This window comes from Meleagris gallopavo, chromosome 2 (assembly GCF_905368555.1).
Source record: "Meleagris gallopavo chromosome 2, MGAL_WU_HG_1.1, whole genome shotgun sequence".
Lineage (NCBI taxonomy): Eukaryota > Metazoa > Chordata > Aves > Galliformes > Phasianidae > Meleagris > Meleagris gallopavo.
In genome coordinates this window covers 40,418,170-40,442,573 of record NC_139405.1, presented here as the reverse complement: position 1 = coordinate 40,442,573, position 24,404 = coordinate 40,418,170, and the positions used below count along the sequence as shown (strand labels likewise).

The following is a 24,404-nucleotide window of genomic DNA, read 5'->3' as shown; positions in this document are numbered from 1 at the left end:
GTGCGAGCGCTCTCCCCCCCGAGGAGGGCGCTTAAAGCCGGCCCCGCCGCTGCGCGGAAGGAGCGAGCGCGCCGCCGTCAGCCCGCACCCCCTCCGGCCGCGCCCGGCGCCGCTCCCGCAGCCGTACCTGGCAGGAGAGCCCCCGTCCGCTCCGCGCCTCGGCCCGCACGCGGCCCCGCCCGCACCGCACCGGAGAACAAAGCGAGAAGCCACTCCCACGCGGGGACCGCAGTCCCCCGCCTCGGGCCGCCGCGGCGGGCGGGGAAGCTGCCGCACGGCCGGCACCGAAGCCCCAGCGCTCCTGCCTGAACCTTCGGCCTGAGCACTGCTCCGCACGGCCGGTACGCGCAGCCGCGGGCACGTTCAGGGGTAAAACCTACAGCCTTCATAAACGTTTACGTGGAGCTCATAACAATAGAAATGGTGTCAGCGCTCCCTTCCCACGTTCCGCAGTTCTAAAAGCGGGTCTCTCTGTGCCTCACAGGTCTGCCTTATTAGCTCGCTGTGCTTGCCTTCTACAGCCCGTTATCAATAGCCATGCTCCTACATATGGTGTCTTGCCCTTGCCCCGAGAAGCTGCTTGCTGAATTCAGCCTTAGCCCTGCAGTACTTAGCACAAGACTAATACTCAAGGATGCTAACGACCAAACTCAGTCCCTTCTAGGAACATACGTGGAAATTCACACAAATTAAGCATGCAAAAGATGGCCTCCCCCTTCACATTTCTACCTAAATTGGCATTCTATCAAAGATAAAGCTACAAAAAAAAAAAAAAAAAACAACCAACAGCACTGCCTTCTTTTTCAAGAAAGCACACATTCAAGAGAACCATTACCTACAATTTATTGTAAACATTCATTAACAACTCAATGCATGCAACAGACGAGCAGCATTCAAAATTTGCTGAAGTTCAGCTTTCCACCAGTTGCTCTGACTTCCACAGCAGAGTGCTACAACAGATGAAGCCCATATGTACTCAACCTTACACATTTCAGAAGTTATTTTTACACAGCAAAGTGGTCAAAATTATCTCAACTATCACATCAGGTTTGTTAATTTTGTGCTAGACTTTGGACTGATGCTGTTGGTAAGTGAATGCTCTGAAAATTTTCAAATATACCAAGTACTGTGCTGCACAGAAGCAGGTGTATCATCTTGGGAGTGTCACTCGTAGTAACAAGCCATTATCAAAGCCAGTGCAATAAATGTTTCAGTTTCATATTTAGCTGAAATCCAGGTGTCTCTTTGAACATCCCAGACCCATCTACTGGCGACCTAAAGGAAATAAAAGACAAAGCTATGATTGAAGTTATTCATAACACTATTTTTACATTTTGAAAAAAAAAAAAAAACCACAGCATTACACAAGTGCTGATATAATTGCATTATGAGAGCTACAAATAGAACTGCACAATGATAGCAAAAACAAACAAGTGCTATTTGATACTAAAATGCATATTCTTCCTTCACATTCAACGCCCCACCACAACAGACCCAAACATGTCTACATCAGTTCTCTGTCATGTTCACTTGTCAGCACTTTAGCATACTGCACCATAACACCAAGAGACACCAGTGCTGGCAACAAATTAAGCTAAGAAGTAGCTGCTCCACCTCTAGCAGCAGCTCACTCAAGTATACTTAAAGCTATTCTGAGCTCTTGATTTTATTTTATTTTTTTTTTTGGTAGAATTCTTTTCAGATCTAAACTGTGAAAATTGACTGCTGAAATAAGCATATTCTTCATGAAAAAAAAAAGTTTGGAGCACTTGAGTAAACCATTTCATCCTACAGCTCCACACCCACACAGCACAGATTTAGAAGCAGCATACTGTGACACAGCACTGGGAACGTGGGTAGAGGAAGGCCTTTCACAAATTGAAGACAGCATCCCTTCAAACATTGTTTCACAATGTATGTTAAAAACAAGGTATGATTTCACCTTAGAAAGACACAGGGTTTTAAGAGGATATGCTCAACACTCATAACTACAAGTGCTCTTGTACAAGAGACCAAAAAGAGCACAGAATGCCAAAGTGAGCTTATAGCACTGCAAATTTACACATGAAAATTGAAGTCTGAAATGCTTTTGCTTTGGGTGTACTAAGTTCAGATCATTCTTGTCAAGTTGTGGTCCCAGGAGCATCCATTTGGCAGCATCTGCACTTAAAACAATTTCCCTTCCTTTAGTCAACACCTATTCCTTTCCATGTCACCCCATGCTACAACAACTGCACTGCATTCTGCGCTGACATGCAGTGACTCAAGTGGAAATCAATGTTCACTGGAAAAAGAAATATTCACTGCCTTCACACAGTTATACTGGCATAGGGCAGAGTGAAAACATCTGTTTGACAGAGATGCATGGGCTGCTTACCACTGTTACTGACCTCAGTAAAAGAAGAAGAAAAAAAAAGAAATTAAGTTTAAAAAAAATCCAACCCCAGGTATGGAACCTGACATCCCCAAGCCCACTTTTAATTACTTTGTTGAATATAGAAGAATGCCAAGGAGATAACATACAGTTCTAAAGGTTATTTTCAATTCTCAAAAGATTTTATAAATAATTTGTTTGCTCACATTTATTGCTTGACCTGCCTTTTCCACAATTAGCACTGTCACCACGTACTTATAACGGTCAAAGCCCATTTTCTTTGTAGCCTTTAATATTTCTTCTGAGAGTGAAGCACACAAGGATGGACTAGAATCTGCATCATATTTGGCTTGTTGAAGTTTATCCTATCAAATACAATGTTGAAAGATCTTAGTTCTCACCCTGGGAGTCCTTTGTAAGAAGTTTTTACAGGTATTTTCTTTAAAAGAAATGAGTAAAACAAACCGTAAAGTATAAATGATGCTCTCAAACAGGAAAATGCTGCACCACTTTTACTCTAAAAAAATGTTTTATCTTTTTTTTTGAAAGTAAAGAATTAAATTTGTCCAACTATTTCCATTCAGTGAACAGGGATGTATTTATTCATCTCCAAAATCCATGCCCATCTCACTGGAAGAGAGTGCTACAAATACCAGTTAAGGCACATCTTCAGAATTAGGAGAGTCAGTTGTAGTTTTTCAAGGTATCACTAACAGCTACATTTTAACTTAACAGACTGTTCCCATTCCTTCCTGCTTATCTTCTATACACAGTGGTCAGACTGTCGAGGACACCAAGTATATTTTATGCAATTCATGTGATATTACTAGAAATAATTGAAGCATAGTTTCACAAGTTGGCTATCTGGAGATCAGGCTATTTTGAACCGCACTGTAGCTCACTTCAGTTAAGAAGTGGGAAGGAGTACAAGGAACTTCAGCTCCACGTTAACAGCATACGCTTTGGGACTACCTTGCAGAAGGCCTTCTGCACCTTGCAGAACAGAGCACATTTATACTACATGTGCACCAAGACCTATGCATATATTTAAGCAACTTCCACTGTTCTGCTTATATAATCACAAACTACTGTTGAAAAAAAAAAAAATAGTTCATAAAAAAGTACTATACCATTAATATTGCTTGAGCTTTGTCTCTTACTAACCGATCCTGAAATTTATTATATGGTTCTAGTCTGTACGTATTAAGATATTTTATTTTTGCAGTTGTTTTTGATGAACCACTGAAACACTCTTCTTTCATAGGAGCTAAGCCTTCATGATTTGATAGCTTCATCTTTCCTTTCATCTGTGCAAAATAAGAAAAAACTGCATTACATATCAATGATCTAGTCTTTAATGGCTTCTAGAAAATACCTTGTGGTAGTAGATAAGAGGAAACAACAACAACAAAACAGTCTAGGAGTGTGTCGTGGAAAACTGATGGCTTTTTTTTTTTCAGGTTGTTTTGAGACCACTACTTTCACTGAAAAGGAGAATAGTACTTACCTTCTGCTCAATTTTCATTTCTTTTACACAAACTAAAATTAAGTTTGTACTTAATCTCAGAAAAAAAAGGAAAAAAAAGGAGAGAAAAACACCAAAAAAAGCATGCCATACTAGTACCCAAAATCCACTTTTGTTTTAGAGGAAAACCCCACAACCCCCTGCTCAAGACTTTCAAGATTCTCATTCAAACATCGTACACAAAAAGAAATTTTACTTGTCCTATTAAGCAAATGCTTTGTGTTACCATCTTCATCTGCTAATTTAAAATGTACTTCAATGAGCAAGCTTCGTCATTTTGATTGGAACTTAAAGCAGGATAGCAATTCTTTTTGTGAATCATCAGAACTCTGAAGATCCAGATCTTCTCCCCACTTAGCTTCTGTAACTTAGTTCTCTTCAATACAAAAACAAAAGTCGGCCTTCCACAAATACAAGCTGCAAGTCTAGTGATACATACAGGTATCATCATCTGCTGTCCCCCATGGTTGGCTTAAACAACCACCATTGAACAGTAAGATGACAAAAGCACACAGAACCAGTGAGATTGTAACAAAAGCGGTCATCCATACCAGCTACTTTGTATCCACTTCCCAGTATCCCCAATACCTCAGTCCCTTGCTCTACTTCCTGACTACGAAGAGAACTTAAACCAGAAAAAGTTACCAGCTACCTCTAAGGAGAGAGCACAAAGAGGATATAAAACCATAGTGAAAGGCTTATGCTAAAAGGGACAGGAACAAATAGAACAAACTTATGGGTAACACAAAAACCTAGTACAATTTTCTTGAGAAGATGCATTACTTAGAGGCTCACAAGTATTTCAGCCAGAGGAGTCTGAAAATAAGGGAAGCAAAATAGTTTCTATGATGTCACTTAAACATTAGCCATGTTGACATGAGAGACATTACCTACACCTATACCCCCTGTTTCCTTAACATTAGATTAATTCTGCTAAGAGCAATTTAGGATGCTGGCAGCCCTTATGCAACCTGCCTGCGTTTGTTGATACCACATCATAGAATTGTAGGGGTTAAAAGGGATCTCCGGGGGTCACAACATCCAACTCCCCTGATAAAGCAGGTTCCCTACAGTAAAGGAAAGGAAAGTATTTAATATCTCTAGAGAAAAAGATTAATGTCAACGTTTTGAGCTCTAAATAGTACTGATACTACACTAAGATGTAAGTAGACAAGCTTCCACTCAGGCCGTGGACTCTCATAATCTGAGACTCAAAACTCTGAAGGTTATAGCCTTTATCTGCTCATTGCAGGTCCTCTTATAAGAGAATTTATATATATATATATATATATATATATATATATATGCATATACACAATATATACACACATATACACACACACAAATATGTATATAGTATATATATTAACATATACATATTAAGAAATTGCTATCTGAGCTACTCATGAGCATCCCAAACCATTTCAAAGGAACTGAACCTGTGAAAGTGGTCATAATCTAAAAAGCAACTAATTAATAACACATTTCAACACAATTCACAAAAGTCTTCAGCCTCTACAATCATAGATAAAAGAAAACGTGCCTACAGTGTGTGACTTCAAATAGTGCTATTACCTAAAGTTTAACAACTAGCAGTAATAACAGAAACTTCCACAAACATTTTCTTACCTGCAAGAAACCATTTACCAATCAGGCAACATCATCCACATAATTTCTATACAATGCTGTTCTGCTCATGAAGAATTGAAACTGTTTCTGACAGGTTCTTGGCAATTCTAGGTAAGGTATTCATAGGTAAGCCAACAGTCATATACAGAAAGAATAGAACTCGCCCAACTGGTGAAGGAGCTCTCTGACTGCAGCAGCACTCCCTCACAAGAAGCAGCCTAAGACCAAAAGATGCCTTCCTTCCAGTGTCTGATTCTTATATGAGCCAAGGGTATCTCCACCATGGACCCACCTCTTCTGGTCACACAGGGAGCGCAGGCGCAAACAATTTGCCTATGCTCCCTACGCCAGCCGCAACCCTTCACCAGGTGCTCAATCACCAGTTCAAGATGTGATCTAACAGTTTCTCCACAGGTGTTAACTTCATTAATTCAGTAACTAAGACATCCAAAGGGCTAACAAGCAAACCTACTAATGTATTTCACAATACAAACACTAAACTTTACCATCTGCTTCTTCATGTGCATTAGCATGGGGTTCCAAGATGTAGCACAATGTTGTGATTACATTTCTATGCAGTATCTATGCCTTTATTAAAAGAATCTATCAGAACCCCACAAACTCATTTGCAGTGACCGTACTAAAGCCTGATTTGTCTTCCTGGACTCTGTGAGAGAAGCTTAATTTTGGACATATGAGTATCAATATGATTAGAAAACAAAGATTTTGGCATTTTACAGAATTATAGAAGATTACACCGAGTTATAGGGGATGGAAAGCACCTCTGGAGATCATCTATTTCAACCCCTGCTAAAGCAGGTTCTGGACAGTAGTTGCACAGGAAAGCATCCAGGTGGATGTTGAATAGTTCTAGAGATTCCACAGCCTCTCTGGTCTGTTCCAGCACTCTGTCACCCTCAAAGTAACATTTTTTCTCATGTTCACATGGAACTTCCTGTTTTAGCGTATGCCCAGGTTGCTTGTTCTATTGCTGGGCACCACCAAAAAGAGTTCAGCCCCAACCGCTTAGCTCCTGCTCTTCAGATTATTTATAAGCATTGATAAAATCCCCTCTTAGTCTTCTTTTCCCCAAGCTGTACAGACCCTGGTTACTCAGCCTTTCCTCACAAGGGAGATGCTCCAGGCTCCTTATCATCCTTGTGACCCCCTGCTGGACTCTCTCCAACAGTTTCCTGTCTTTTTTGAACTGGGGAGCCCAGGACTGCACACGGTAGTCCAGATGTGTCCTCATCAGGGCAGAGCAGAGGGGAAGAAAGAATCACCTCCCTTGACCTGCCAGCCACGCTCTTTATGATGCACCTCAGATCCCATTGGCCTTCTGGGTCACAGGGGCACACTGCCGACTCATCTGAACGAAACTGCTTGTTGTTAGGGTAGCTTTAACAAGAGTTGCCTTAGAGTTACACAACGGAGTATTTCCCCAAGCAGAGGACACGCTAGTCCCTCACCCACAGAACTGCAGGCGGTCATCACCGCCCCTCGTGGGGCGCGGCCGCGATCACCGCCACGCCTCCCTCACACCAGTCCTCCCGGCCCGGCTGCTCACGGTGTTTCTATCCCACACGCTCGTTCGCCGCCTTCCTAGCCTGTGGGAGGTGGCGGACAACTTCGACACGTTGGAGGAATCCTCCATAGTTGCCGGCTGGCGGCGCCGCTCCCCCCAAGGAGGGGGCGGCCGGAGGGTGCAGCCTCCGTCTCGCTCCCAACGCCAGGAGCAGCGGCCACGCTCGCGTGCGGCCGGCGTGACGTTGCGCTGCGGCAGCGCGCCGTGACGTAGAGCGGGAGGGCCCGGCAGCAGCGGAGGTAATGGCCGCGGCGCGGGTGTACGAGTGCTCCGCTCTCGGGCGCTGGGGGGCTCCCTGCGGCCTCGTCCCTTGGGCTCTGCGCAGCGAGGAGTTTGCTGCGGTTCGCGTGGTGCTCTGGCCGTGAAACCCGGAGCGAAGGACCCAACTGAGCGTTTGTCGAACAATGTTTTGCGGCCATCTTAGGTTAATAGCAGGCTGGGTACAGCAGATGGCACCTGAATGCAGCAAGGGGTGTGCAGAGCTTACATACAGGCCGTGATCTTCAGTCTATCTGCATAGGTTGCTCTGAAAGTAATCCCTCCTATTTATTTCCTATTTATGTTATAAAAGTTACAGCAGATACAAGGAGCACAATAACATTGCTTGATAGAACATATTTGCAGCTTCAATGTACTATTTTTCAATATAGTCACTTCCAGTAACCAGTTAGCATGGATGAGACAATCAAGATGTTTCATTTTGTGGTGAGAAAGATGTGCACGGCTGTCCAGGATGTGGCTTGGCTTTCATGTTGTGGTCACTACTGCTGAAACACACCACCCACTGCTCCATATCCACTGTTTTGTCTCTATAAATGTTGAGCAAGCATTGATGAATGTCAATGAGTGCCTTTTTTTTTTTTTTTTTTTTTTTGCATAGAGGAATTTAGTTCCACCCCCTTTCTTCATATGCACTTCCACATCAGATGCCATTTGGTCAGACTGCTCCTCTGCTGCCTTCTGTCACACAGCAACAAAACGTAACAGAATATTGGTGGGAAGGTTCAACTTAGACTGCCATACCACCAACATCCACTTCTGAGATTATGAGCCAACAAAATAGGAGGTATTGTTTCAGAGCAGCCCTTGTGTACAGAATGGTTTGAGTTAGAAGGGACATCAGCACCCACTCAGCAACAACCCACTGCCATGGGCAGGACTGCCCACAGCCAGCTAAGGCTACCCATGATCCCATCTAACCTGACCTTGAACACCTCCAGGGATGGGGCATGCACAGCCTCTGTGCAGCCTGTACCAGTGCCTCACAATTCTCTGAGTAAAGAATTTCTTCCTTGTGATTAGTTTGGTAGATAGAATGCATCCAAAATATACCAAACTGAAATTATGCAAGTAAAAGTGATTCTGTCCTTCCCTTTTCAGATGGCATCATCAGACTCAGTCACTACTTGTCTTTCTCCAGCTGTGCATTACGTAATTTGCAAACTTGGATTTGAAAAAAAAGACATTTGTGATATTAATAATATTGTGTCTGAAAGTGGAGAAGTATGTTGGCAGTCTATTACTGAGCATGTGTGTTATCTTGCATCAGGTTGGTATTATTCTGATACAATGAAAATATGTTTAAAGCTAATGTAGAATCTCACTACAGTTCACAGTACTCAAAACTTAGTTATAATATTTTATTTTACTATAACATTAGCTTCACTGCTAGAATACATACATTTATTATTTACAGAGAGCTTTAAACGTTTCGTGAATTTTTAGTGTTTGGTTATAGCTGACTCCTAAGATCCATGTAATCTGTGCTACATAGATAGCTCCATCTTTGTTTCCCTATTCTTGTTTCCCAGCTCCTTTTGCCTGTACATAGGGAGTTTGCCACTCTCTTGACTCGTACTTATTTTCTTCTATGTTCTTTGTATGTCTTTTGCAGTAAATTTGAAACACCAAACACCTGGGAGTCATCAGTACGGCTACTGTTGTTTTTGTTTCCTTTTCTCCATCTTTTGCTTGTACAGAAGTATTATCTCCCTTCTGTATGTAGAACAGTTTATAATTATGCTTTTTTAAGCAGAACAAAACGTTTCTATTCTGATGAACTGATTGTTCATTTGCCAAACTGCAAGCTTTTGTTAATTTGCAGAAGTGGTCAAAATGGTAGATATTTCTGCCTTGAGCAATATTTTTCCATGAGTCAGGAGAAATTTGCCACCCAAGAGAAGCAGTTACACCACTCCATAGGGTACCACATCAATCTGCATTCTTTAAAGGGTGTAAGTGGTGCTGCTTGATTAAGACCTCAAAGCCTGCAGTAGCTTCCAGCTTGGTTATGAGGAATTGCTGCACTCTTTTACTAGTGGATTCTTCCACTTTCAATAAAAATTGAACATAATTAGATGTATTATATTAGAACATAAATAGAACTTCAATTCCGTGTTTTCTTATATGAAGTTTTGTTTTTGAGAAGGCATTTGAATCTGGTTTTACAATGCACTTTTCTGTAGTTCATTTGTCTGTTCTTTTGGACAGTAAATTGTAGTTTACTGGTTGTGCTGAACTAATAGGGATAAAAATGTTTGAGCTAAATATATATACGGACTGTTGGAGGTTTTACTTGTTATGACTTTTAAAATATAGAACCTTCAGAAAGTTTAGTTCTAACCACATCCCGTTTTTCAATTCAAGACCGAAGTGTGGATTATATCAAAAGCATACGATCACTTGGACCTGTATGTGAATCTGTTAATTTGCACTTCAAATCTCTGACCAAGGACAAATTTGTAGTTCAGTATGCATTATGGTTCCAGTGGACAAACTACACAGAGGTATGGAAATATCTGTTGACAGTTGTATTTTGGCACATGACCTCCTGTTGGAAGTTTTTCATAAGAACACACAAAAGAGATAACAATCCAAAATGTGTAGAATTTATAACCAATTGTCCTTCTCTGATACGTAGTCACTTTTAATTTTCCTGACTCAGTAATTAGATATATTTATACATATATTGGGTCTGTTCTAACCAAAGATAGTAGGATCTTCTTTTTCTGTAAAACGTAGTGGTCTGTGCTTAATATCAAATATTATTATGTAAATTCACTGATAGTTTTTATAGATGTGTGGTACTAAGTAAGTTTTGACTGAAAATACAGGAGGTGGACAGTAACCCTTGAATCATCCACAGTTTGATCACGTTAGCATGGTTTTATTTTCGTATTTGCATAGTGACTATCACAGATGAATATTTAGATCATATTTTTTTGTGTGATTTTGATTTCTCCTTCTGAATATGTAATTCAACACTCTTCTTCTCTCCAACCCCCCTTCCCAAATCACACAGTTATTTCTTGAAGTGTTTGATGTTCTACAATATGGCCGATCTACAGAAGTTGCTCTTGGGTTAATGAAACTAACATCATGCTTGGAGAGAGCTTTGGGTGATGTAAGTGCCACTATGAAGATTCAATTGCAGGTTTGGTTTTATAAGATGAGAATAAATTCTTAGATTTAATTGCACACTGAAAAAATGAGATTATCCTGTAGTGTAATGGTGTGTGGTAGCCTGGCCACATCTTCAGTGATAGTATTGCGTGTTATGCAAGCACAAGTATTTGAAGACCTAGTAGGAAGCTGGATAGATTAACTGGTCTCAGTTCCTTTCCTCCTTTTTTTCCCCACACTCTCATTTTTATTTTTAAACTGGGTCGATTCCGTTTTTCACTCCATAATCACAAAGGTGCCACCACTGCTAAGGTTGGCATGCAGGCTAGGAAGAAGGGAACACCTGTTTTTTTGTTCCTCCTTCCTACATCTCCCCACCTTGCTTTCTTGTCATAGGATGTTGCCCATAGATAAGATAGAGTAACAGCCTGTTAAGTCTCTATGAGGGCAGAAGACAAAAGGTTCACACCTAGAAAGATAATTTTTCCAAGTCTGAAGGGATGGTGAATTTTTGAAGTAATTAAAAATTCCCCTAACTATATGGTGTTGTGCTTGCTTTCTTGCTTCTTTCAATTTTAATTTTTTTTTTTTCTTGGAGTAATGGAGAGAAAAGAATGTGCCTGTAGGTACTGTGAATATCATAACCACGGGAACTTCAAATAGGATATGCACTCTTCCCTAATGCAGTCCATAGATTTTAATTTGTCGTGAAACTTTAGAATTGAAAGACTTTTCAGTTGGTGGGTTATGTTTGATTAGTGTTTTTACAGCAATGAAAATGCTTATTGGGTGAAATTAGTCAAGGTCTATGCTTGAAATACAAAGAAATATAATTATTTGTGTTATAATAACTTCTACTTATTTTTTCTAATAGGTACATTTACTGATTGGTAAAGATTGTCCCTTCCTTCTAAGAGATTTGCTTGCTTCTGAGCAGCTTGCAGTTGTTTTTGGACAAGTTGTAGTAAGTGCATAGTTATGAAATAAATAACAAATATTGAGCTGATTTTTTTTGCCTGGTTTCCAGTCATAGTCTTTGCCTGTGCTAAGGAAAAGTTTCAAATTCTATAATACGTTGGGAAAACTTTCATTACATACAAGTGAATAGTGAATATTGTAAATTGAAATAATTTTAAGGGGTAGCCCATAATTTTTTAAAATTGCTTTTCTATGTGAAAAACCCACATACTTAAAGTGTCACATATCTGGCAAGGGGGTAAGCAAGCTACAGTGTTGTCTACCTCTTTTTGAGTTGCGCAACTTGGGAACATACATCTTGCAGTAGCAGTTACTTGTAAGATATTTTCCCTTTCATCACCACTGTAGTAAAACACTTTATAATATTGACCACAATGCAATTCTTGTGAATAGAGAAAACTAGTTTGTCTGCTGCCTGTTTAATCAATGGATATACAGATGGTATAGATACATATCCAGGAGCTTGGCTAATATAATTTATATTGGAGAAATAAGAGAAAGATAAGAGAAAATCACTCACCCTGTCCTGGGCTCACAAGATGAATTCCTGATGGAGCAGAGCTCCAGAGAGATCCTTCCCCACTGGCAGTCAGCTCTTAAATGGGTGTAGGAGAGGTGCAGCCAGGCTCCACCCCTTCCTGCAGCACAGGTGAATTGCCTTCACCTGTGCTCCCGTGGCTGACTCATTGCTCGCCTCAGGTGATCAATCAAAGGTTCAGGCCGTGATTCAGCAGCCCCATACAGTTGCCATTTGCAAATAATAATAAAAAATTCTGAAGACACTTAGCTTCTTGTGTAAACAGAGGAGATGGTACCTTTTATAGTGTTCTATAAATACTATATATTTTTTTTTTTTTAAGACAAAGTATTGGACGTGTAGTGTTAGCCAATCTAGTAGTTTTGTAAGGATTATGCCTTGAACTGTAGTTCCCTGTGGAGTAGATTAATTCTTACCATTAAAAAGTTTCCCTTTTCCCAGTGGAATACTGGGAATACAACTTTGAATGCAGATTCTTCTTTTTTATGTTAATTCATATTAAATTATTGTGGATTTGTAGTATGATAAGTAAAAGCTCAACTTGAATTAATTTGTTTCCCTGTCATAACTGTTTGAGATGTTTAGCAGTTTTGTTCTTTCTGTGTTGTATTCTATAGCATGTATGAGTAAGTTAAGATTTCCTTTTAGAGAGTACTGGGAATTACAAATAATGAGTTGCAGTTACTATGACATGCTGTGACCAGTTGTTTTGACAGTAGACATTATAGTTTCTCAATAATTTCTCAAATTTCTTGTCAGGGCAAGACACAAAGTAATAAACAATAAGTTTCTTCATGTAGTAATCACTTTGTTTATAAATTAGATGGATGTACTCAGGATATTCATTGGATCACCGTATGGTCTGAATCTCCGAAATGTTTTGTGGCATGGGTTTGCATCCCCACAAGAAATTCCTGCAAAGTAAGTTGTTAAAAAAAATCTTATTTTCTCATCCAATCAGGCTAACAGTGCTTGAGAATTGATTAATAAAACTTGCTACTCTTACAAAAAGAAAAAAAAAAAAAGCATTCTCTAAGGCCTTTGGCAGAACCCTGACAGTTTTCTCTATTTTTGTCCTACTGCTGCTGCTACCGCTTCTTTTGGAACTAGATTTCCACAGAGTACTTCAGCCATTGTGAAACTGATCAGCTTTAGGAACAGTGTGTTTTTCTATCAGGAAAAATGAAGAAATTTAAGATCCTGGCAGTCAGGAATAAATCAAAACAAAAGGCAGAAGAATAGGAAAGGAAGAGGAGCAGCAGCAGCCAAGGAGAATACACTGATGTTTGTTTTTTTTCTCCTAACTTCACATTGTTTTGTCATGCTTGTAAAACACAATTAATCATTTAGCTCCTTTACCCAAAAGGGATGGGTGAAATACATACTGAATCTTGTTTTAAAGAGCAAAAGAAACCTTTGTCCCTAACCCAGAAATGTGGATTATTTGTAAAAGATTTTGTTGTATTAGCTTTTCTAATACTTTATAATATTCTCCCTAGATATTGTGCTATGCTGCTTTTTTTAACTGCAGGATTGGGTCAGTTGTTACAGATGTATCTTCTGAAAACTAAATATGTTTTAGTACATCGACCTTATGTGACCTTCATTAGATTAGAGGACCTTGATGCATTTCCAGGCAAGTATTTAACCTTTGGTCATTACTTATTACTGTGTTCTTTATTGTTTCATTATCTAGAAGTGCTATTGAAAATAATGTGTTTTCCAGTTAGATGACTGAATCTTTTAGGTAAGATACTTGTATATAATGTCTTTAGATGACTCAGTTGTGCTTGTAGACACTGTAGAAAACTTTTTAATATATAGACTGTTGTACTGATTAGCAAAACAAAAAATACTGAATTTTAAAATAAATGTAACATGCTGAAATGTGTTAATAGTACAGCTTATGAAAGACTTCAGCTATATGTTTCAATTTGATGATGAGAACTCACTTCCTTTAATAGTCATCTAGTTTTTCTTTACAAAAATCTTTAATTCTTTCCAGAATGAGTGGATTCTAGCAGCAAGGGTCCCATCAGGAATACTTTGCATCTTGCAGTGAAGGTTGTGATAAAAGAGAGTATGGTTACATATTTTCGGTATCCTGATACTTACCACAGGAAAAATTCTGTATATCAACAGTTGAAAATTTCCAACATCTCCGCATCCTTCCCCTACTGGAGGGAGGCCCCAGGCTTGGACACAGTACTCCAGATGGAGCCTCACAAGGGCACAGTAGAGGAGGGCTATCACCTCCCTTTCCCTGCTGGCCACCTCTCTTGTGATGCAGCCCAGAACATAGTTGGCCTTCCAGGCTGCAAGAGCACACTGCTGGCTCATATCCAGCTTAAGTGTATGTTTGATAACATAGGAACAAGGTCATACTGATTCTATTAATGCAGATTATACTTTTCAAAAGTATTTGAAGCTGGTGGAGAACAACTGAAGAGAAACTGGAGCCAGTTACTATGTAGTCTCAGGAAAAAGCACCCATGACTTTTTAACTGTGTTTACTGTGGCATTTCACATTTTTAATAGAAATGCAATCTTATAAACTCAATTTCTGATCTTAATTCTATCACCTTTACTATTGTATTTGAAATGAATTGAATAGCTTAAGTCTCCCTTTATAAGTGCTGAAGTAATCTTATCTTTTCAATGAAATATTAAGAATTAATTAGAAAGCCATAGACTGTATGTAAATTATCAATGCTATTTTGCTAACTTGCAGATCTTAATCATGAAACACTTTGTGTAGCGGAAGAGCTACTGCAAGTGTCTAACTTTGTGCTAAGAACAATGCTACCATTTTGGACGGCTGCTTTAACAGCTTTCAAGCAAAGTAGGTAATCATTGATTTTTTTTTTCCTCCTGTCTTTCATCTTGTTCTGCATTTTTATTTGAAGACTTTATTTGATGATTTACAGAATACTAGCCAGCAGCATTTGTAGATTACAGAAGTTTTTGTTGAATCTCCAGGAGATGTAGCTGAGGAGGAGAGCTTTACAAAGCAAATGGAAACAGCTCTTCGTGTATTAGAATGCTGTGGGTTGTTTTTTTTTTTAATAAGTATTTTTTTTTTTTGGTCTTCCTTGTCCATTCATGTTTTTGTAAGTTAGTGTCATCCCTGAGCTGATTTGAATTAGGTGGTCAGCTTTTGTTGGGCGCATAAAGTCATTTAGTTTTCACATGCTCTCATTACCAAGGAATTTTGCTCTGGATTCTTTGACCTGGATCTCAAATTTCCATTTGGATTGTATTGATAAGTGAGGGAAAAGAAACCATTTCTCTGTTATTTTTTCAGGTATGCTGACTGTGTGATTCTCTTACTTCCTCAGCTGGAAGCTGGACTTAGATTGCTCTTCACTACAACTAATAAATGTCCTAATAGATTGCTAACAGCTGAGGTAAATTTCTTTCTAAAATCAGTTAGTGTTAGCAAAATTTCCAGAGTAGTTATTGTGGTAGAACAGTGTCTAAATTTAGCTTTTCCTCCCTCAAAATCTGAGAATTAGTAGAGCATAATTTACATATTTCTAGTACATTTTAATGAATACCTTTTTTTTTTTTCTTTTTAACTAAAAAATAAGGAAAAAAGATGCCTGCCAGTAAAAGTGATCTGGAAAAGTACTTCAAAGTTAGCGTTCTAGAATGGTAGTTGAGGGAGGAAAGTCGATCACATTCCATTTATTAAAAAAAAAAAAAAAAAGTAAAAAAATCGAATACTCTTTTTTATTTTTTAAGGGCTTATTTGCTATTCATGCACCTCTGATATCTCATGTATACTGAACTTAGATTTATTCACTCACATGTCTATATAATTGTTTTCTATTAATAATCAAATAATGCTTATTGTTTTCTATTCCAGTCTTCTGCTTTCTACACCACTTTTGATGAGGTATTTGTGATTTTATTTTGTTTTTTAAATTCATAGCAGTGTCAGCATTTAAACTTCTACATGTTTCTCATTAGTAGAGATCAGAACATGCTTACTAGTTGAGTTGATAAGGCATTATTTCTAAATTTTTCTAAGTAGAAAATGATGAGCAGTAAATATACTTTAAATTTGGAATCCTTCAGAACATAACAAAATCATACAAATTATAATAAACAGAACTTAATTTCACAGAATCATAGAATGGCTTGGGTTGGAAGGGACCTCGAGGATCATCAAGCTCCAACTTCCCTGCTGCAGGCAGAGCCACCAACCTCCATACATAATACCAGACCAGGCTGTCCAGGGCCCCATCCGACCTGGCCTTGAGCACCTCCAGGAATGGGGCATCCACAACGTCTCTGGGCAAATTCTTTTAAATGCTTTTATTTTATTTATTTCATATGTTTTTATTTTATATTTCTTCATCTTAAGGAAACAATTATTCTGCCGTTTCTGGTAGACTTAGGTATTCAAAATACAGATAAATCTTGCAAGCAGAAGTCCTCAGTCTTACGGCTCTTATTGAATTGTCTCAGTCTGTCAGTAACAAGTAGGCACATTGACTTTGAAGCAGCTCTGAAATAATTATTTAATATTAGAAAAGCTCATTACTTAGTGTTTTTCCTTTGATTTTCTTTTACTTTCAATAAAAGCTTTCTATTCAAATGACTTTTCCTAGATGCTAACAAAGCATTTGGATAATGAAGAAATCAATCAGCTTCCTTCAGTTCTTGAAGAACCTGCTATGGCAAGTGTTTTGAAAATTCTTTTAGTTGTTGTTATTTTGTTTGTGTTTTTCATTTGTTTGGGGTTTTTTTTTTTTTTTGGTTGCTTGGTTTGGTTTTTGTTTTCCTAAATTTAGCAGTTTATCTATGATCGTGTATTTATTTGTCATTTGTTGCCTATCTCCAGTAGTGTAGTACCAGAAACTTGTTGCTGTTTCATTGTGAAGGATGTACCTGACATGTTACATTTGGCTAGAATCTAAATGTGTTTCTGTCTGAAATGTTCAGGTCTGTGAGTTGTCTGTGTTAACTTCCAAAGATTAGCTGAAAAGAGTAGAAGAAAAACAGATGCCTCATGAGAAAAGCTAGACTGTTTTTCAGTTTCTTCTGGAGCATATCCTATACTAGGTAGGCAGATCATACAACACTATAGCTGCAAGCTTGCCAGAGCACACCCTGCATATTGCCACCCAAACAGACTGCGAACATGAAAAATAGAGGTATTGAATTTAGAGGTCTCTTGAATCTGTAAGAAAGATATGAGTTCATTGCACTGGGAGTCAGAGGCAGTGAGGCGGTGGAGGACATAAAATCAGAGAAAATCTGTTTCTACGCTTTATGGAATAGTTTGTATGTCAGTTTCAAGTTTTCTGAGATGCTAACACAGTGGACTAGCTGCCTTTTTATTTTTTTATGAGCATAGTCGTGTTGTTTTCTCTGCCTAAAGGCCCCTTTTCTTATGGACACAAATGCATTTTTAACTTTTAGAAGATACTCTGTATGCTTACCTCTACTGGTGTATATCTCCACAGGAATTTCTTTGGGATTTCTTGAACCACCAGGAGGGTCCACGCATAAGAGACCATTTAAGCCATGGAGAGATCAATCTAAAAGCATTTCCCAGAGAAATAGCCAATCAGTTGGTGGCGTTTGCAATTACATTACTCTGCAGGTTCTCAGATGAAGACATGGTTGCTTTTAAGGTAGGGTTCAATATTATGCTTTCAGAAGAATCTGCAGTTGGATGACAGATGCAGTTTTAGAGAGTCTTATGACTACATCTTTCTTGACAGCAGCTTTCCATGGAAATGAAATATTCCTCTCAGTGAAAAACTGTGCAAGTATGTTTTCTAGGGCTGCAGTGAAATAAGTACAGAAAGTTTTCCAAATGTTTACCCTTTCTTACTGTATCTTAATCTGTTTGCTTAACTAATCCTTCTTCAGGTAGTTGATCCATTATATAGAACAACCGTAGCTTACCCAGAGAGATATGTAATGTTTGAGAATCTCTTTCTCTCTGACATACTGTAAGTAATGGAAGTAGTTTAGCAATGGAGATGTGATTTGTTAACTCTCCTTACTGTGTACACTTTTTGTTTAGCAGTACATGTTTTGTAACGTTACCTACTATTATATTTACTCCACCAAATTTGCTGTTCATATTTGCCATTACTTTCAATCCGCTAAAGCAACCTTTGTGATAAATCTATATATTAGTTAGAGCTCTTTGAGTTTCTAAAGATGATTTTCATGCTACTGCATTAAGAGAGTACATAATTAGTTATCTCTCAGCTACTGCCAGCTTTTGTACGTGGAAAATGTCAGAGGAATTAAGCTTTAAACTGATGATTACTGCATTAGTCTCTCAGAAATTTGGAAGTCTTTGACTTCAGTAGTGTAGGTGGCTTGAATACAGATAAGCATAAGTCTAGGTCTGCTCACAGTTAGGACAGTTTAAAGAAACTTGTATTTTGTAATCAGGAACGCCTGATAATAAAGCCACTGATGAATTGTGCAAGTTGCTACCGTTCTCGATTTCATCCAATTTCCAGACTCAAGAAACAGGTAAGTCCTTGCAACTGAAAACATTTTAGTCCTTAAAATTGTGAATCCTTAAAAATAGTTTAAGTAGCTGTCTTCAAACTTTGATGGTCCTAAAAAGTTAGAATTTTACATAACCCTTTTTTTTTTTCCTAGTGAATTTTCAGGCTTTGAGAAGTAACTAAGCACATGGCTGGACATACAGCATGTACTGTTCCTGCTCAAATCGCTGTATAGCTTTATTTTTACCTGAACGTTTGCTGCTGTATGAATTTCTTAATCTTCTTGTCCCTGACACGATTAAGTACTGTATAAATCTTGGATTGGGCTACCACAACTAACATTTTTGTTATATGAAAGCCAATTACTTAAAATTTTGTCGGTGTAGAAAAAGTTGCTTTCCAGTGCCACAGTATTTCTCAGCCAATTAGTTTATGAACTGCTTGAAGATGTTCTTTATTGATTTGGATTTGTAATAAACAGTACTCATTTTAGACAGCTTTTGAATTATATCTTACAAAGGCTTTTTTTTTTAATATCAAAGGAAGGGAAGAAAAAGTAGTAAATTAGTTTCTTCGGGTGATATTTTAGCATGGAAGTGTACATCAAGGATTTTTGCCTTAACATAAACCTTAATAATTTTAATAATTTGTGCTGGCTTACAAATTATAACTACTGAACAACTAATTTACCAAGTATTGCAGTCTGTTTTTGTGTGTTTTTTGTTGTTTTTTTTTTTTTTTTTACTAAAATTGCTACTAAGAAAAATAAACTATATTGTCCTATACATTGTCCTGTTTGTCTAAGGCTGTACTTTGAATAAAATTTTTCATAACACATTCTTGATTTTTTTAGGTGCTAGAATGTATGAAGAGCATTCACTTGTGGCATGAATTACCAACAGTATCTGAGGAACAAATTCAAACACTTAAAGGGTATGTGTATGCTGTTTTAGAAAAGATACTTCTCAAAAACATATGAACAACAGAGTTTGAGATTAAAAGTCTCATCAGATTCCTTACTAGTAAGATCTTAGACACCAAAGGAGTTGTGGGAAGACTCCATTTTTTATTTTTATTTTTTTTAAGTTAATCTGTGCTGTACACATCTGTAGCCAAAAGATACTGGAAAAACTACAAACACTGCTATTTGGAAGAGAATGTTGGAGCCCTTTGAAACCAACACAAAACTGAGTAGCTTGTCTGTTTGTGAAGAGATATTGAAGGAACTCTTAGGAAATTACACTAGATGTTGAGCTCATCACAACAAAAACAAAAAGATGGGTCACTAGATATAAAACAGAAAATAATTGCTTGTTCTGGAACAAGAAAGTAGTAGCTGAATTAATGGAAGATTTTATATAGATATTAAATAGAAGAAAGAGTACAACATTCTTTTGTGATTTGAAAATGAAAAAGTCAGTTGTCTTATTTTCACTGGGAGAAATTGCACTGACGTAGAGCTAAGAGATGAAAATACAATGTGTCAAGCATATACCTAATGTGCTTCAGGATTTTCATGAATAAGTGGAGAAATAAAGCGATTAAGAAGACTGCCAGAACAGAAAAGACTCTTTTTAACTGGAGAAAGAAAGTCATAAGATAGAGGGAAAACTAAAATAGCAGAAAGTGAGAGTGGATATCAAGTACACTGCTGTCCAAAATATCTGCATTTTGATCTGTGCAACCTAGAAAATAAGTACTGCGTAGTTGTCATCTCAAATTGTATTTTTTGTTTTATTTTTTAAGGTTGGAAGGAGATACTGAAGCTAGTATGTTAGTTTTAAAGATGGCTGAAATTCTCTCTCAGTTGCAGCAGTATTTGCCCTGTAACTTCTATAATTCAGACGACCCAATGAATACTGTTGCAACAGAGAGGTAAGTTTGATCTTTTCCTGGTTTCTGCTTTCAGCTCGTACATGCAGATCACTACTCAAGAACACTCAAACCGAAGTTACTCATTTCTCCATCTTCAGTAGCAAAATTCTGAAATAGAAAATTCCTTGTTACACTTATGGTTAGATTTTAGACGTACATTGGTAGTTCCAGTTATAATCGATGTGGAATATGGATGATCAAAACAACTTGTCTTTTACTTGATAATCTGGTGGCAATCTTAAGAAGCTTGTGAATCAATTGATATGTTGGAACGAAACACCTAATCAAATACAAGAGATGTGGGCAGGATAGTGCAAAGAGGGTGGTGCACATTGCTTTATTCATATAAATTGCATGCCTTCTGTTAACTACCTCTCTGTTTATAAGAACTGTATGGCTTATACTTACTGCCCATCAATCTGCATTTGTTCTCATTTATTAAAAAGAAACCTGATTAGTAAATTGTTACATGGTTTTAAGATTTTTCTGCTTTTATAACTTTTAGTCATCAATGTTTTACTGTCTCGGATAACTTTGGCATGAGAGAGATTAAGAAAAGCTTCTGTAAGAGCAGAGTGCTTAAAGTGATGTGTGACGCATTATGTTTGCAGATTAGAAAATGACAGAAGAAAGGTATTTGGTTGCTTTAACAATTTATTATCCAGTGTGTAGTTGATTAAAACATTGGCCTCACCACCAGTGTTTTAAGAGATGTTAAATCTGCTACTTGTTCCGTCCAGAAGAAAGACAATACGCTGATGTGGCTATTAACTAATACCATCTGTCTGATTAAGTTTTATTCTGGTGGATGCTAATTCATTGTGAATTGAAATATTGTGGGAAGCCTAAACCATAGACGTGCTCTGGTTTGATGTGTTTGATATATTGTTTTGGCTAAGCGTTTTTGTTTATTGTGCTTGTATTTCTTTAATTTGAAATTGGAAGCATATTCGTCACCAGTAGGTTTTAAATTATGTTATGTAAAGTGATAGAAAACACAGTCACTGCTCCTACAGAGATCCATACTTTTTCCTTCAGAGTAGTCAGATTTTAGGTTTTTTTTAACTTAAAACATTAACTACAATCAAAAAAAGATCAAACTACAGCTGATATGAAGTATATCTCATGTTAAACCCAGCTGGCAAAAGGTTGAAACTGTTACTTTCTTTTTTGAAGGCTGTTGCTAGAACTTTGTGATAGGCACATTTACACACTCTATTCTCCACGACCTGTTCTGGAAGTGTTAGTGTTACTCCGTAAAACATGCACACAGTGCCATCAAGTGTCTGAACAAGTTATTGCCAGCATTAAGTCGAGATACCAACAGTGGACAGAAAAGACTCTACGTTCTCGCCAGAGGCATAACTATCTACGAATGTTGAACAGGTTGGTTGATGTTTTCTCTTTCACTTTGTGGCTGGGTTTATGAGAAGGTTGCATGCTGCTGTTGCTAGTTTTCAGTGTTCTGTCATACAAGTTTTAAATACACAGTGTTCGTGTGTTCTTGTTAATCATTTCGGAGTTAAGTGTCAACCCAGTGAAATAGCAAAAAATCTCAATTTGGAGAACAGTTCGATGGATGGTTCTAGCATTACTACACTACTTTCCTTAAGCTTTAAAATGAAAGTGTCACTTAGCGCTATATGTTTTTAATTTCTCTTTTCCTGTTTAAGCATAAAAAATGACATTTGAGTTTTACCTGAGTACAGAATGTAAAACTGATTTCAGGACTCCACCTTCTCCAATTCTGTTGCTTTTTATCATTATACCTGAATCAGTATCTTTTAGATAGATTTGGAGAGATTTTTTTAGGATTACATTAATTTTGTTCCCATTCACAAGTGTTTTTAAAGGATTTATGAATTTACTTCAAAAAACTGGAATTTTTTTTTTTACTTCATTATTTTTCTCAAAATATTAAACCACACTGTTTAAGAAACAGTATTAAGAAAATAGCTTAAATGGACAAAGAATATTTGCAACTCAGCTGGTTTCCATTTTATATTCTTGGGTTAAGATGTGCTGATGAGTTTTCCTCTGAAGTCTTAACTAAATGTGTTTTTTTTTCCTGTTTTGTGATTTCATAGTTTAGTGTCTTGTTTATAATTTAGATATTTCATTTATTCTTTGCTGATTTCTTAGCATGGTTCTAGAAATCTGAGATTTTTTTTTTTTTTTTTTTTGTATTACTGATGTCAGATTAATTTGGGTTTATTTTAATTCATTTATTTTACTTTTGCCTGTTTTAGCATTAAGTTTTTATCTCCGGTGTTACGGCTCATCTTAGTGTTGATTACTCTGGAACTTGTTAATGTCCATTTGGTCTGTAAGAAGAATCCTTCTGATTATCATCAGTATCTAAAGTAAGTATATAAGATGTTGTAGAAATAGGAAGTTTCGTACACTCTTCATAGCCAATTGAATAGATTTGATCTGTAATATACATCCTGTGGAGACAAAAAAAAGTAAAAAAAAGAAAAAGAAAAGAAAACCAGCATGCCTTTTAGTGGATTATCATCCTTTCTGTAATTATAGTCGTCAGTTCTATCTCATACAATGTTAGCTAAGGACTAAAATAACTTTGAATATGTATGGTCCAATTATTCACATATTTTTTACTTATTAGACTCCCCCTTAGCATAAACAGAAAATGATCTCACACCCCAAAAATGTTAATGCATAAAAGCTGTATTTAATATTTAAATGATTTTACTCCTTGTGTGTCAGTTAACAACAAGTTGCATTGTGAAACATTTGACTGAGAAAGGAAAGGAAACAGTATGTGGAAAATTATATTACACATTGTATCATTGCATTCTTTCTATGTCAGTATTTAATTGCAGTTCTGAAAATCATTGCTTCTTGCTGTTGGAATGAAGGAGTGGTTATTTTCCAAAAGTAGAATGAACTTTAGTGTGTTGGTCACCCTGAGGGAAATTTGGAAGTTTGGAGAAAATAGCAACTTCAAGTCAGGCATTGAGATCCTTTTCTCCTTTAGTGTCCTTTAACGAGCTTTACTTCTCTTTTTATTTTTTAGAGGTTTTTGAAGTCAGTCTTGCAGTATACTGAGAACTTGGTGACATACACTAGCCCTGAGAAAAACAAGTGGGATGAAAGCATACAGCTAACAAATAAGACTTTGTTAAGAATAAGGAAATTCAGTGATGGAAAGCTGACATTAATACAGTCAGCTACATAAATTAAATACTTTTAATGTTATTTAGACATTGTTAAATCTTAAATGCTTTGGAGTCTTCATGCTTGTCAAGTCTAAGATTAAAAAGCAAACTTAATCACTGTAAAATTTTGGATGCAGAAGTCATTATTTCTATTATAAGGCTGTTGACAGCAGAGTTAAGATTAGGCTTCTGAAGAATGGGCTGTTCACTGAATTCACTGAGATTGAATGTGAACCAGGTCGGGATGGTGCATGTTCTACTTTAATATATATAATGTGTTTTGTAGATTGGTTAAAAAAAAAAAAAAAGTTTTTTATTACACTGTAAGTATCTAAGAATATGAATAAATACTCTGAAAAATTTTCAAATGCTAGAAGATTTTTTTTTATGTTGCTGAAATACAGTAGAAATAGTACCAAATATTGTGATCAACATATTAATACACAATGAATAGCACAATATTTAGCATTAAGTAGTATTCCTTGATAGCTGTGATTGTTTTTATTAGTTCAAAACAGACTCAGATCACGCACAATGTTTATTTTGTTTAATAGCATCTACTCATTCCCAATACAAATCTAGTTAGTGAATTAATTTCATGTAGATTAAATATGAACACTAACATACATACAGACACACATTTATTGTGGTACAAAAAATTATCCTCTTGTTGGACACAATATTCTTTAGTTTTTTTTATTTTTTTTCCAAAATACGTTCTTGTCCCTTTCTAATCCTCAAAGAATAGAATTTCAGAGAAATGCATCAATTTAAGAACAGATTCACAGGAGCTCTCCTGTCTCTATTTCTTTCTACTGTGGAGTGTAAGACCAG

The 24,404-nt window shown here is 37.2% G+C and overlaps 2 protein-coding genes across 6 annotated transcripts; one reads left to right on the top strand and one right to left on the bottom strand.

The window, feature by feature from the left end:
• Nucleotides 1-822: 822 nt before the first annotated feature.
• On the bottom strand, nucleotides 823-8,300 carry DYNLT2 (dynein light chain Tctex-type 2). Its single transcript, XM_010707037.4, has 5 exons — nucleotides 8,297-8,300; nucleotides 7,096-7,532; nucleotides 3,505-3,681; nucleotides 2,581-2,739; nucleotides 823-1,275 (listed from the first exon to the last, which is right to left on the bottom strand). Exons 1-5 carry the CDS (start codon nucleotides 8,298-8,300, stop codon nucleotides 1,165-1,167), a joined length of 888 nt encoding a protein of 295 aa, XP_010705339.2. The 3' UTR covers nucleotides 823-1,164.
• Nucleotides 7,212-23,930, top strand: ERMARD (ER membrane associated RNA degradation). 5 transcript variants are annotated; one of them, XM_010707041.3, is made up of 18 exons: nucleotides 7,212-7,352; nucleotides 8,494-8,662; nucleotides 9,760-9,899; nucleotides 10,415-10,516; nucleotides 11,390-11,479; nucleotides 12,855-12,952; nucleotides 13,531-13,667; nucleotides 14,763-14,877; nucleotides 15,336-15,438; nucleotides 15,900-15,929; nucleotides 16,648-16,716; nucleotides 17,506-17,676; nucleotides 18,455-18,538; nucleotides 19,370-19,449; nucleotides 20,263-20,391; nucleotides 21,568-21,777; nucleotides 22,641-22,754; nucleotides 23,431-23,929. In XM_010707041.3, the coding sequence occupies exons 2-18, from the start codon at nucleotides 8,494-8,496 to the stop codon at nucleotides 23,588-23,590; spliced, it is 2,001 nt and encodes a 666-aa protein (XP_010705343.2). In that variant the 5' UTR covers nucleotides 7,212-7,352; the 3' UTR covers nucleotides 23,591-23,929. The 5 variants fall into 5 exon arrangements, with proteins under 5 accessions (XP_010705343.2, XP_085075930.1, XP_085075929.1 ...); XM_085219804.1 differs by having other exon boundaries at nucleotides 10,415-10,546; nucleotides 23,429-23,570; XM_085219803.1 differs by lacking the exon at nucleotides 7,212-7,352 and adding an exon at nucleotides 7,418-7,537 and having other exon boundaries at nucleotides 10,415-10,546; nucleotides 23,431-23,930.
• The last annotated feature ends 474 nt before the right edge of the window (nucleotides 23,931-24,404 follow it).

What these genes read in the sequence shown, in the direction of transcription:
- DYNLT2 (XM_010707037.4), bottom strand. An exon ending in GCGTGTGGGATAGAAACACC is followed by an intron (nt 3,682 to 7,095) that starts GTGAGCAGCCGG and finishes TATTTTGCACAG; the next exon opens with ATGAAAGGAAAGATGAAGCT. An exon ending in AAGCTCAAGCAATATTAATG is followed by an intron (nt 2,740 to 3,504) that starts GTATAGTACTTT and finishes TGTATTTGATAG; the next exon opens with GATAAACTTCAACAAGCCAA.
- ERMARD (XM_085219803.1), top strand. Translation starts at nt 8,494, where the DNA reads ATGGCATCATCAGACTCAGTCACTACTTGTCTTTCTCCAGCTGTGCAT. An exon ending in TTCTTGAAGAACCTGCTATG is followed by an intron (nt 16,717 to 17,505) that starts GCAAGTGTTTTG and finishes ATATCTCCACAG; the next exon opens with GAATTTCTTTGGGATTTCTT. An exon ending in GATTATCATCAGTATCTAAA is followed by an intron (nt 22,755 to 23,430) that starts GTAAGTATATAA and finishes TATTTTTTAGAG; the next exon opens with GTTTTTGAAGTCAGTCTTGC.